Source organism: Thamnophis elegans, chromosome 17 (genome assembly GCF_009769535.1).
Source record: "Thamnophis elegans isolate rThaEle1 chromosome 17, rThaEle1.pri, whole genome shotgun sequence".
In the NCBI taxonomy this organism is placed as follows: Eukaryota; Metazoa; Chordata; class Lepidosauria; order Squamata; family Colubridae; genus Thamnophis; species Thamnophis elegans.
Window position 1 is genome coordinate 4591033 of NC_045557.1, and position 12831 is coordinate 4603863.

At 48.1% G+C, this 12831-nt stretch overlaps 2 protein-coding genes across 2 annotated transcripts; both read right to left on the reverse strand.

Moving 5' to 3' along the window:
• Positions 1 to 496: 496 nt before the first annotated feature.
• LOC116520126 (peptidoglycan recognition protein 1-like) lies at positions 497 to 7241 on the reverse strand. The gene is given in 7 exon segments (XM_032234277.1): positions 497 to 705; positions 2001 to 2119; positions 2948 to 3158; positions 4660 to 4743; positions 5323 to 5407; positions 6856 to 7007; positions 7112 to 7241. Coding segments are annotated over 7 exon segments (990 nt in total).
• A 1908-nt stretch (positions 7242 to 9149) lies between these two features.
• Positions 9150 to 11825, reverse strand: LOC116519923 (protein S100-A9-like). Its single transcript, XM_032234031.1, has 3 exons — positions 11747 to 11825; positions 10310 to 10470; positions 9150 to 9435 (listed from the first exon to the last, which is right to left on the reverse strand). The coding sequence occupies exons 2-3, from the start codon at positions 10451 to 10453 to the stop codon at positions 9295 to 9297; spliced, it is 285 nt and encodes a 94-aa protein (XP_032089922.1). The 5' UTR covers positions 10454 to 10470; positions 11747 to 11825; the 3' UTR covers positions 9150 to 9294.
• Between the last annotated feature and the right edge of the window lie 1006 nt (positions 11826 to 12831).

Consider the following 12831-nt stretch of genomic DNA (forward strand, 5'->3'; position numbering starts at 1 on the left):
ATTTTCTTCGTCAGGAAGGAAAATTAGTTCATTTTGTTGATCAGGGAGGAAAATTGGTTTATTTTCTTGGTCAGGAAGGAAAATTAGTTCATTTTGTTGATCAGGAAGGAAAATTAGTTCATTTTCTTGGTCAGGAAGGAAAATTAGTTCATTTTGTTGATCAGGGAGGAAAATTGATTTATTTTCTTGGTCAGGAAGGGAAATTAGTTCATTTTGTTGATCAGGGAGGAAAATTGGTTTATTTTCTTGGTCAGGAAGGAAAATTAGTTCATTTTCTTGATCAGGGAAGAAAATTAGTTCATAGTCTTTGATCAGGGAGGAAAATTAGTTCATTTTCTTGACCAAGAAGGAAAATTGGTTCATTTTCTTGATCAGGAAGGAAAATTAGTTCATTTTCTTGGTCAGGAAGGAAAATTAATTCATTTTCTTGACCAGGAAGGAAAATTGGTTCATTTTCTTGGTCAGGAAGGAAAATCAGATCCTTTATCGGCGAGGTTTATTGTCCATCCCGATTCAAAATGCGAAGGGAGTGCTTGTAGTTTGGCCACTTGGCAATCTCGGCGCGGACAAATTCTCCAGGAGATACCAGGTTACTGGCATCGCTGTGGGCCAACAATAGATATTCAGGCGACAGGTAGCCGATTTTCACCGCGAAATCGAGAAAGCACTTAAGAGCTTTCCAAGCTTTTTCCTCCGGGGATCGTTCTAAAAAAGAAACAGAAGAGTTCGACTTTTCTCAGGGAGCTGGAGAAAATTTCACCCCAGTCTAAGGAGAGAATGTGAGGATGCTGGTTTAATGTAAACTGATTGGTTATGAGTGGAGCTGAAGCCAGATTCTCTTGTGTGTTTCTCCAGATCTCCATAGAAATCGGAGAATATTTGGGTTGAACTGGGGGGTCCTTGGTGCTCTCTGAGCTGGGGGTTTTCCTTGCAGATGTTTCATGACCCAACTAGGGAACGTCATCAAGGCTGGAAGGGAGGAGGAGGGAGGGAGGGAAATGGAAAGGGAGAGGAGAGAAAGAAGAGGAAAGAAGGGAAGGAGAAAGGAAGGGAAGGGAGAAGAGAGGAGGGAAGGGAAGGGGAAAGAAAGGAAAGGAGGAAGAGAGAAGGGGAGGGAAAAGAAAGGAAAGGGAGAAGGAAGGGAGAAGGGAAAGGAAAGGAGGAAGAGAGGAGGGGAGAGAAAGGAAAGGAAGAAGAGAGAAGGGAAGAAAGGAAGAAGAGAGGAGGGAATGAAAGGAAAGGAAGAAGAGAGAAGGGAAGAAAGGAAGAAGAGAGGAGGGAAGGAAAGGAAGAAGAGAGGAGGGAAGGGAAAAGAAAGGAAGAAGGAAAGGAAGAAGAGGAGGGGAGAGAAAGGAAAGGAAGAAGAGAGAAGGGAAGAAAGGAAGAAGAGAGGAGGGAAGGAAAGGAAAGGAAGAAGAGAGGAGGGGAGGGAAAGAAAAGGAAGAAGAGAGGAGAGAAAGGAAAGGAAGAAGAGAGGAGGGAAGGGAAAAGAAAGGAAGAAGGAAAGGAAGAAGAGGAGGGGAGAGAAAGGAAGGAAAAGAAAAGAGAGGGAAAGATGGAAGGAGAAAGCAGAGGGAGGGATGGGAGGAAGGAAGGAAGGAAGGAAGGAAGGAAGGAAGGAAGGAAGGAAGGAGCTGAATGGTGGAAGTGTTTTCTAACAAGGGGTTGCCAGGAGCTTCAGACAAGCGCTTGGAGTGTTTTCCTGTGGGATAGTTTCACTTCTGGAAGGAAGGAGCTCAGGAGGAGACCCGCCCAGCCACTATTTTCATGAGGCCTCCCACGCAGAGCACAAGGGTGGAGCCCTGCAGAAACTCCGCTGCGGTTGTGGCTTGCTGGCATCCCGCTTTAACCTCCCGGGCGTCAGGGGCCCAATGAGGTTTCCAACTTGCTCAACTCCTCCCAAACTCCCGGGGCCTCCAAGGAGGGGAGGGGAGGAGATGCTCCCTATATTCCCCGGGATTCCTCAGGATTTTTCTGAAGTTGGGGACCAACCAACCTACCCACAAAAGTGCCGATAAACGCAATCCCCAGGGAGAGGTCGTTGTAGCCGTAGGTGTGGGATCCTTCATTGCGCCAACCCCGGCCTTCGTACACGTATCCATCTTCACCGATCAGGAAGCTGGAGGGAGGGAAGGAGGGGATAGGAATGGAGGAGAGAGAGAAGGGAAGAACGTTAAAAGGAAGGAAGGAATAAGGATGGAAGGGAAAGAGAAGGGAAGGAGGGAGGGAGGGAAGAAGGAAGGAGGAGAAAAAGGACCAAAGGGAAGGGAGGGAAGGAAAGGAAAGGAAGAAGAGAGGAGGGAAGGGAAGAGAAGGAAAGGAAAGGAAGAAGAGAGGAGGAAAGGGAAGGGAAGAGAAGGAAAGGAAAGGAAGAAGAGAGGAGGGAAGGAAAGGAAGGGAAGGAAGAAGAGAGAAGGAAAGGAAAGGAAGAAGAGAGGAGGAAAGGGAAGGAAGGGAAAGGAAGAAGAGAGGAGGAAAGGGAAGGAAAGGGAGAGAAGGGAAGGAAAGGAAAGGAAAGGAAAGGAAGAAGAGAGGAGGAAAGGGAAGGGAAGAGAAGGAAAGGAAAGGAAGAAGAGAGGAGAGAAGGGAAGGAAAAGAAAGGAAGAAGAGAGGAGAGAAAGGGAAGAAAAGGAAAGGAAAGTATTCCGTCATATTTTCCCAGTGATTTGGGACTAGATACGTCCTTTCCACCCAATCGGATGCCAACTCCTTGGCTCCTCTCCACACATTACGCAAGACTTGAGACTAGGAAACCGCCGGTTCGTTGGGCAGACTGGAAAGTGGAGCCAACGTTCCAGGAAGAATCTGCCTCCTTCTTGAAAATAACAACAACAACGAGGACAAGGACACAGCTGAGCACATCCCGGAAATCCCCGGGTTGTTTTCCCCTGGGGGAGGCTCTTCCCCCCAGACTTCCAAGCCTCTCGTCCGTCCCCCTCCTACTCACCTGTAGGCAATGTCGCACCACCCTTTGAGCCTCATGTGGTACTTCTGGATCGACTTCACCTCGTTGCGGCAGTCGGCGTGAGTCCGGCAAGGATTGCCGGCCGTGTGGATGATGACCACGTACTCGGGAGGGGCGTCCCTCAACGGTTCGGAGCAGTTGGCCACCTCCGCTCCCCATTTGGCCGGGGTGATGAGTCGGAAGCAACCTGTGGCTGGGGAAAGAAGGGAAGGAGCGGGGCCTTTTTCAGGGGCCAAGAAAGTCGATCCTCTATCTTCTCTCGTGCAATCTTGACCTTCTCTCCGTTGGCTCGTTTGGGCCAAGCCGAGTCTCAAGGGTCAGAGCCATTCTTGGCGAGAAGAATTTGGACCCAGAACGTCGTCAAGGCTGGAAGGGGCCTTGGAGGTCTTCTAGTCCAGCCCATTGCTCAAGCAGGAGAAATAATCCCATTGCAGACAAATGGTTGAGCAATCACTTCTTGAAAACCTCCAGCTATGGAGAAAGAAGGAAGGAAGGAAGGAAGGAAGGAAGGAAGGAAGGAAGGAAGGAAGGAAGGAAGGAAGGAAAAAGAATAGCAAAATAACAGAATAAAGAGTAGGAAGGGACCTTGGAGGTCTTCTAGTCCAGCCCACTGCTCAAGCGGGAGAACGTGGACCCTTTCAGACAAATGGTTGACCAATCTCTTCTTGAAAGCCTCCAGCTATGGAGAAGGAAGGAAGGAAAGAAGGAAGGAAGGAAGGAAGGAAGGAAGGAAGGAAGGAAGGAAGGAAGGAAGGAAGGAAGGAAAAGAGTAGCAGAGTAGCAGAATAAAGAGTAGGAAGGGGCCTTAGAGGTCTTCTAGTCCAGCCCACTGCTCAAGCAGGAGAACCTGGACCCTTTCAGACAAATGGTTGACCAATCTCTTCTTGAAAGCCTCCAGCTATGGAGAAGGAAGGAAGGAAGGAAGGAAGGAAGGAAGGAAGGAAGGAAGGAAGGAAGGAAGGAAGGAAGGAAAAAGAATAGCAAAATAACAGAATAAAGAGTAGGAAGGGACCTTGGAGGTCTTCTAGTCCAGCCCACTGCTCAAGCAGGAGAACGTGGACCCTTTCAGACAAATGGTTGACCAATCTCTTCTTGAAAGCCTCCAGCTATGGAGAAGGAAGGAAGGAAGGAAGGAAGGAAGGAAGGAAGGAAGGAAGGAAGGAAGGAAGGAAGGAAGGAAGGAAGGAAAAAGAATAGCAAAATAACAGAATAAAGAGTAGGAAGGGACCTTGGAGGTCTTCTAGTCCAGCCCACTGCTCAAGCAGGAGAACGTGGACCCTTTCAGACAAATGGATGTCCAGTCTCTTCTTGAAAGCCTCCTGAACAGTGATGGGTCACCTTTTCCTCCTCGCATGCCAAGATTGCACGCCTGTGCGTGATAGCACCTGTGTCCCCATACCCATAATGCAATTGTGCCACGCACACCCTCCACATGTACGCACAACACCCCCCTCCCGCCCGCGCGCACTCCCCCTGTCCCCGTGCATGCAAGAGGGCAGAGGAGAGATTTTTTTGACCCCATGTAGACCTTTCTCTTGGAGGATTGCAAGACCTTTGACCCCAAAGGAGAGTCCCACACCCCACGGCCATTGCTGAGGGTAGGTAGATGATGCCATCGAAGTCCCTACTCGATTATATGGAGGGCTGTGCCCCATGCCACCCCTATCCATACCTGAACAAGCTTGGGGGCTCACCTTGAGACAGAGAGCATAAGATCAAGAAAGAGATCTTCAAGAGGACCATCTTCTCCCGATGCTGGTGGCCCTGAGGTCGGTCTTCTAAAAAAGAACAAGATGTTTTGGGTCCAAAATTCATCAGGTCGAGTGACATCCCTTCGCTTATCTCCCATAGACAACACCGTCTCTTACTAAATATTTATTGTTAAGTCTTGATGTGGGTCGGAAAGATTGAGTAGCAGATGTTCTCCAACCAGTTTTCTCCGCGGCCTCCTGAAGCCTTTTTGCCGGAGTCTACAACTCGCTTGGCTTCGTGGTAGGGGTTGGCCTGCTCCATATTTACTCGCGGGTTGTAATTCCGTCAAGGCAGAGACCCCCTGGGATATGCTGCGTCTCTCCTTGGTCCATTGTAGGGTCAAGTTCTCAAGGTCACAACCCGAAGTCTTAGGCTTCGAACTGGAAGCATCTCATGAATTGAGACCAGATGAGGGGAAGGATCTCATAGCAGTCTGGACATTAAAGTCCCTTTTTGGGATCTGGGCTCCAGATGCTACACCCACCCAAGTGAAATGTAGCAAGGGATGGTCGTGAAGAAGACTTTGCCAGTGGTGGCCTCAAGAATATGGGAGATGGTATCCTAAAGCCCATGAAGGTATTCTCCTCCAGGGATGGGTATCTCACCTTCTCCAGATAGCCGAATTCTAAGCTCCGTTATTTCCAACCAACGGTGATGGTGGAGAGCTTCAAGAAGACCACTGAGAAGTTTCTACAGGGATCGGGTATCCTGGGGCCCAGGCTGACCTATCCTGAAATACATTTTATGGACCTTCACCTCTCAAAAAACCAAGTCATGGACCTGGCAAACATTCTAGCAAGGTCAACCCAGAGGCTGAGAAAGACCTCAGAAGGGATCAGATGACTTGGAGAAGAGGAGATGTTCTTTATTAAACCAGGACATCCCTCCTCCTCCTCCTCCTTTCTGTCCCTCTCTGAAGACCTTCAGATTTTAATCAGATATCTCATGGAATGGAACTGCGCAGATGTGGTCCTGGTTACTCATCCTTGTACCTTAAATTAGTAGTTATGTTGTTGTTATTAAATTGGGATACCTCCCCCCCTCTCTCCCTCCCTCCCTCTCACTCTCACTTACTCTATCTATCTCTATCATCTATGATCTATCTCTGTCTCTTGTCTTATATCTTATCCATTATCTCTCTCTCTCTCTCTCTATCTATCTATCTATCTATCTATCTATCTATCTATATATATATATATATATAGAGAGAGAGAGAGAGAGAGAGAGATATCATTCTCTCTATCTCTCTCTATATATATATATACATACATACATACATATAAAATCTATGATCTATCTATCTCTATCACTATCTATGTATCTCTCAATATCTATCACTATATCTCTATCCCTATATTATCTATCTACCTATCTATCTCTCTATCTGCCTCTCTGTCTGTCTGTCTACCTATATGTGTCTGTCTGTCTGTCTGTCTATCTATCTATCTATCTATCTATCTATCTATCTATCTATCTATCTATCTATCTATCTATCTTTATCTAACTCTGTCTCTACCTCTATCTCTCTCTCTCTATCCTTATATCTATCTATCTTCTATCTCTCTGTCTGTCTGTCTACCTATCTCTATCTATCACTCTCTATCTCTATCCCTATATCTATCTATCTACCTATCTATCTGTCTGTCTGTCTGTCTCTATCTCTATCTATCTGTCTCTTCCTCTATCTATCTATCTATCTATCTATCTATCTATCTATCTATCTATCTATCTATCACACTCTATCTCTATATCTATCTACCTATCTATCTATCTATCACACTCTATCTCTATATCTATCTACCTATCTATCTATCTATCTATCTATCTATCTATTATCTATCTATCATCTATCTCTTTTCTCTATCATCTTTCTATCTATCATCTATCTCTTCTATCTCTCTCTCTCTCTCTCTCTCTCTCTCTCTATCTATCTATCTATCTATCTATCTATCTATCTCTATCTCTATCCCTATATCTATCTATCTATCTATCTCTCTATCTATCTATCACTCTCTATCTCTATCCCTCTATCTATCTATCTATCTTCTATCTCTCTTTCAAATCTTCGTAAGCCTCTCATGGAAAGGCACCTGGCGGAGAAGATCCTGCTTGCTCAGCCTTGTCTCTTCCATCGGTACCTGTGGTTGTTGTTGTTGTTGTTTGGTTTTCACCCACAACCTGCGTGCCTCACAGGAGCCAGGAAGTTTGTTTTAATCGCGCAAGCCGAAAGCCAAACTCTCTGGGAGGGAGAGGACACCCCAACTGGGCCACGGCCTCCTCCCGTGAGCTCCTGAGCACGGAGGGAGCAGCCAGGGAGCCAGGAAGGGACCCGGGTTTGGGCCTCCCTCACCTACCTGTGCAGGTGTCTCCTGGAGGAGCGACGTGGCCTTCTACCACCCCTGAGGCCGACGGTGAAGAATGCAGAAAGGAAGAGCGTGGAAATAGAGAAGCCGGGTTGTGAGATCAGCCGGGACGTGTCGAAATCTCCTCCGACGTGGCGTTGACGATGATCGTCTTGGCTCATCCCTCATCCCAACCTGGATTGTACAATGGACCCCCTGTGACTCACAGCCCTGCGTCCCCCGTTGTGGCAATTCAGACATGACCTATGGGTGTCGTTGTGCAAGGGGGGAGGGAGGGGTTGGCACAGCTGAATTGCTACACACACACACACACACACAGAAACTTTTGCACGCCCACGGAGGCCCAGAACACGCTACACCCGAATTGGCAGGAGAGCGGAGGATGGCCGTTGCGTTCACACAAGAGGCTGGTGATAAGCAGGGTTTTTGTGTTTTTAAAGGCAATTGGAGATCCCATAAAATATTCAGGTTTCATGTGTTTATTTACGTTTCATAGAGAAATAGTTTTATTTCTCACCTCAAGCTCAGTTTCCTTCCCCACTCCTCTCCTTCCTTCTTTCCTTCTTTCATCCCTCCCTCCCTTCCTTCCTTCTTTCCTCCTTCCCTCCATTCCTTCCTTCATCTCTTCACCCCTTCCTTCCTTTCTTCTTTCCTTCCTTCATTCTTTCCTCCCTATGTCCCTCTATTCCTTCCTTTATCCTTCCTTCCTTCCTTCTTTCCTTCTTTCATCCCTCCCTCCCTTCCTTCCTTCTTTCCTCCTTCCCTCCATTCCTTCCTTCATCTCTTCACCCCTTCCTTCCTTTCTTCTTTCCTTCCTTCATTCTTTCCTCCCTATGTCCCTCTATTCCTTCCTTTATCCTTCCTTCCTTCCTTCTTTCCTTCCTCCCTTCATCCCTCCCTTCCTTCCTTCTTTCCTCCCTCCCTCCATTCCTTCCTTCATCTCTTCACCCCTTCCTTCCTTTCTTCTTTCCTTCCTTCATCCTTTCCTCCCTATGTCCCTCTATTCCTTCCTTCATCCTTCCTTCCTTCATCCTTCCTTCCTTCTTACCTCCCTTCATCCCTTCCTTCATCCCTTCCTTCCTTCATTATTTCCTCCCTATCTCCCTCCCTCCATCCCTCCTTCCTTCTTACCTCCCTTCTTTCAACCCTTCTTTCCTTCTTTCCTCCTTCCCTCCATTCCTTCCTTCATCTCTTCACCCCTTCCTTCCTTTCTTCTTTCCTTCCTTCATTCTTTCCTCCCTATGTCCCTCTATTCCTTCCTTCATCCTTCCTTCCTTCTTTCCTTCCTTCCTCCCTCTCCCCCTCCATCCCTTCCTTCATCCTTCCTTCCTTCTTACCTCCCTTCATCCCTTCCTTCATCCCTTCCTTCCTTCATTATTTCCTCCCTCTCTCCCTCCCTCCATCCCTCCTTCCTTCTTACCTCCCTTCTTTCAACCCTTCTTTCCTTCTTTCCTCCCTCCCTCCATTCCTTCATTCATCCCCCATACTTCCTTCCTTCATTCATTCATTCTTTCCTCCCTCTCTCCCTCCATCCCTCCTTCTTACTTCCCTCCCTTCCTTCATCCCTTCCTTCCCTCCCCTTTTTTGCAAGCTAGCATGTGCGTTTCCATTCAGCCACAAGAGGGCAGCCAAGACCACAAAATTGCTATTAAGGCTATTTATTATTTTAATTTTTGGTCCCTTCCCATTTTAATTCCCCTCAGAACGAAAGTTTCTCTGTCTGCCCCATCAACCAGACCCACTCCAAACCCAGAATAACCCTGGTTATTGCTTTGGATTCCTCTCAGGCGTGCCAGTCGGTTGCCGGTTGAGGCCATCGTAGGGTGGAGTGAGAAGGTTAACCCCAAAGGTCATCTAGTCCAGCCCTCGGCAATATGCGGGAGAAGCTGTTAACCGGCCTCAAGAGGGCCGGCGTCTTTTTAGAAAGCTCCAGCTAGGGTGGGGGGGAACCCCCCCAAAAAAACTTTATGCTTTGTTTAATCATTTATTTAAATGCCTTCATTCATTAGCCAAAATGAGAAACATTTAATCCCCCCAAAATTACACCTTGAAGAACACAACGACAGCCATTTTTTGGAGAAGATTAAATTCTTTATTGTGCCCCCGATCTCCACAAGCCAGGCCAGAAGCCTCGAAGGACTGGGGAGGGGTAAACCATGGTTAGGTTAAGGAGGAGGGGCCATCCGGGGCCAATCTCAGCCTCCCGTCGCTGCCTCAGTGGCCATGGAACTCATTGTGGCACTGGACCAGGAACCTTCCCAGGAAAGTCATGAACTCTTCAAAGGACAGCTCCCTGTCCTTATTCTGGTCTAGCTCATTGAACAGGCGGTTCACACCGTCGGGGTTCTTATTGTCCTGCAAATCGCAAAGGGAAAAAAAGTGCTTTAAATAATTTGGGCCCTACGATACGAAGCCTGGGAAACTGGCTCTCTTCCCCCCCCCCCCCTGTTTACATTTCATTTCTTTTTAAATTTTATTGCATAAAATACACCCCCCCCCCAAAAGAAAAGGAAGGAAAGAGATTTCCAGCTCTTATTAGCACAGTGCAAAATAAACACACATTCTGAACTCTACTTTTTTGCTTTTCAACATGAATATGTCATTTAGCCATTTCTATAACGCCAAAAGGCCTAAATCCTACCCATGGAACAGAAGTTGCCTTCGGAAGTTGTGGGAGCTTCGTCTCTTGAGACTTTCAAGAAGAAATTTCTCCCCTTCCTTCGTTCCTTCCTTCCCTCCCTCTCCCTCCAATCCTTCCTTCACTCCCTCTAATCCTTCCTTCCTTCCCCATCATTTGAGACTTTCAAGAAGAAATTTCTCCCCTTCCTTCCTTCCTTCCTTCCTTCTTTTCTTCCTTCCTTCCTTCCTTCTTTCCTTCCTTCCCCATCACTTGAGACTTTCAAGAAGAGATTGGACTCCCACTTGTGGGAAATGGTGTCAGGTCTCCTGCCTGAGCGGGGTGGGGGTTGGGCTAAATGACCTCCAAGGTCCCTTCCAGCCCTGCTAATCAGTTGCCTCTTGAAAAACGAAAGCATCTTTGCGGCAAGCAGGTCTTGGATGATAGAGAATCTCTGTAGAAAAGCCCTTGCTACTTTCTCCTTCTTGACTTCCAATCTTTCTTAGGGTGCAACTCCATTTCTCCCTTCTCCCTCCCCCTGCTATTCTTCCCCATTTTAAAAAAATAAATAAATTCAAAAGATAATAAGGTTCTTTCCCCCCCCCCCCTCACCTTGAGGAAGTTTGGAATCTGTTCCCTCAACATCTTGGCGAACTCGGCCTTGGAGAGCCTGTCATGGTGATCCGTCAGTTTGGAATACTTGTGAAAGACGTCGATGATGCATTGACAGCATTTTTCCAACTGGGTCTGAGACATCTCGAGTCGCTTCTGATCTGGGAAGACAAAATGATCGGCCGCTTAATTAATTGCAAGGCAGAGAAGGAGAGAAGGAAGGAGGGAAGGAAGGAGGGAGGAAGGAGAGAGGGAGAGAAGAAAGGAGGGAAGGAAGGAGGGAATGTAGGAGAGAAGGAAGGGGGGAAGGAAGGAGGAAAGGAAGGGGGAAAGGAAGGAGAGAAGGAGAGAAGAAGGAGGGAAGGAAGGAGGGAATGTAGGAGAGAAGGAAGGGGGGAAGGAAGGAGAGAAGGAGAGAAGAAAGGAGGGAAGGAAGGAGGGAATGTAGGAGAGAAGGAAGGGGGGAAGGAAGGAGGAAAGGAAGGGGGAAAGGAAGGAGAGAAGGAGAGAAGAAAGGAGGGAAGGAAGGAGGGAATGTAGGAGAGAAGGAAGGGGGGAAGGAAGGAGGGAAGGAAGGAGGGAAGGAAGGAGAGAAGGAGAGAAGAAAGGAGGGAAGGAAGGAGGGAATGTAGGAGAGAAGGAAGGGGGGAAGGAAGGAGGAAAGGAAGGGGGAACGGAAGGAATTCCCATTAAACAGGACGTGGGGGGAAAATCAGCCAGTGGGTTACCTCGAGGAGTGGTGGAATAAGCTGGACCACCCTTTAGGCCTGGATGGAATAAGATCTCCTGCTTTTGGGGAGCAGGGGGGGTTGGACTAGATGACCTCCAAAGTCCCCTTCCAGCCCTTGGACTCTGTAATATTATGAGTCTACAACTCAACATTTGAGATCCGGTTGGGCCATTCAGAAAAGGGAGCGGTTGGTCTCCCAAGATGAGGAGGAGGAGGAGGAGGAGAACCACAGTTGATGTTGACCACGATCTCCACACCCTCTTGAGCCCTGTCCCCTTGAGGGCCACGTGGCCAGGAGAAAGCCCCCATCCCAATGTGACCACTGGTTTGGGTCAAGAAGAGACACGCAAAAAATTAAGAGAAGGTCCCAAGGTCTCTGGAGAGAAGGTGGGCTTGCAATGAAGACCCAATGGGGTGTTTTAACCCTTTGCTGGACCTTCAGAAGTCTTCCAGAAGTCCTGGCTCTCCCCCTGGAGCTCAAGCCACTAGTCCTCACGGTTCTCCCTTAACCGCTTGGCCCCAGGATCCAAATTTGAGGTTGCAACCCTCAAAGTTCTCTAGATCTTCAGATCCTGAGGCCCTCACCCAAGATTCTCCTGCCTGGAGAGAGTGGCCCCCTCCTAAAAACCCACTAAAGCCCCCCCAGGTTCTGGATCTGGAGAGGCTTTGAACCCCCGGCCCTGACAAGGGGGGGTCTCCCCACTTACCTCCGGTGTGCGATGGGTAAAAGAGGAAAGCTTTGGGATGGGTTGAGGAGCCTGGCAACGGTCCTCTTTTTATAGGCCTGTCCAAAGCTTCGACCCCACCCTCCCTTGCGAAATTGTTCTTTACAGATACACACGCACCCGCACAAGCACACACCCTCGGCCCTCCTCACAACGTTCCTCCTCTTGCTCAAGGTCTCCGAGCTTCCTCAATAGTTTGACTTCCTTGCAGGTAAATTTCCTGGGCAACAACAGATTTTCTGCCTTGTCACTTCATTGTCGGTAAATGGTTGTGTCAATTCTTTTGCTCAATCCCTGTAAACATCAGGGCTGGGTCTGATTTCCTCTTCTTCTTCTTCTTCTTCTTCTTCTTCTTCTTCTTCCTCCTTCTCCTCCTCCTCTTCTCCTCTCACTTTGCACACATTTCTTCTTCTTCTTCCCCTTCTTTCTTCTTCTTCTTCTTCTTCTTCTTCTTCTCCTCCTCCTCCTCTTCCTCCTCCTCTTTCACCTCCTCCTCCTTCTCCTTTCCTTCTCCTTCTCCTCCTCTTCCTTCTTCTCCTTCTTCTCCTCCTCCTCTTCCTTCTTCTCCTTCTTCTCCTTCTCCTCCTCCTCTTTCACCTTCTCCTTTCCTTCTTCTCCTTCTTCTTCTTCTCCTTCGCCTTCTTTTCCTCCTCCTCCTCCTCTTTCACCTCCTCCTTCTTCTCCTTTCCTTCTCCTTCTTCTTCTCCTTCTCCTCCTCCCTCCTCCTTTTTCTTCTCCTCCTCCTCTTCCTTCTTCTCCTTCTCCTTCTTCTCCTCCTCCTGCTTCCTTCTCTCCTTCTTCTCCTCTTCCTTCTCCTTCTCTTCTCCTCCTCCTCCTCTTCCTTCTTCTCCTTCTTCTCCTTTCCTTCTCCTTCTTCTTCTCCTCCTCCTCCTCTTCCTTCTTCTCCCTTCTCCTTCTTCCTCTTCTTCTTCCTCTCCTCCTCCTCCTCTTCCTTCTTCTCCTGCTCCTCCTGCTCCTCCTGCTCCTCCTCCTTCTTCACTGCCTTCTTCTTCTTCTCCTCCTCCTCCTCTTCCTTCTTCTCCTTCTTCTCCTTCTCCTCCTCCTCC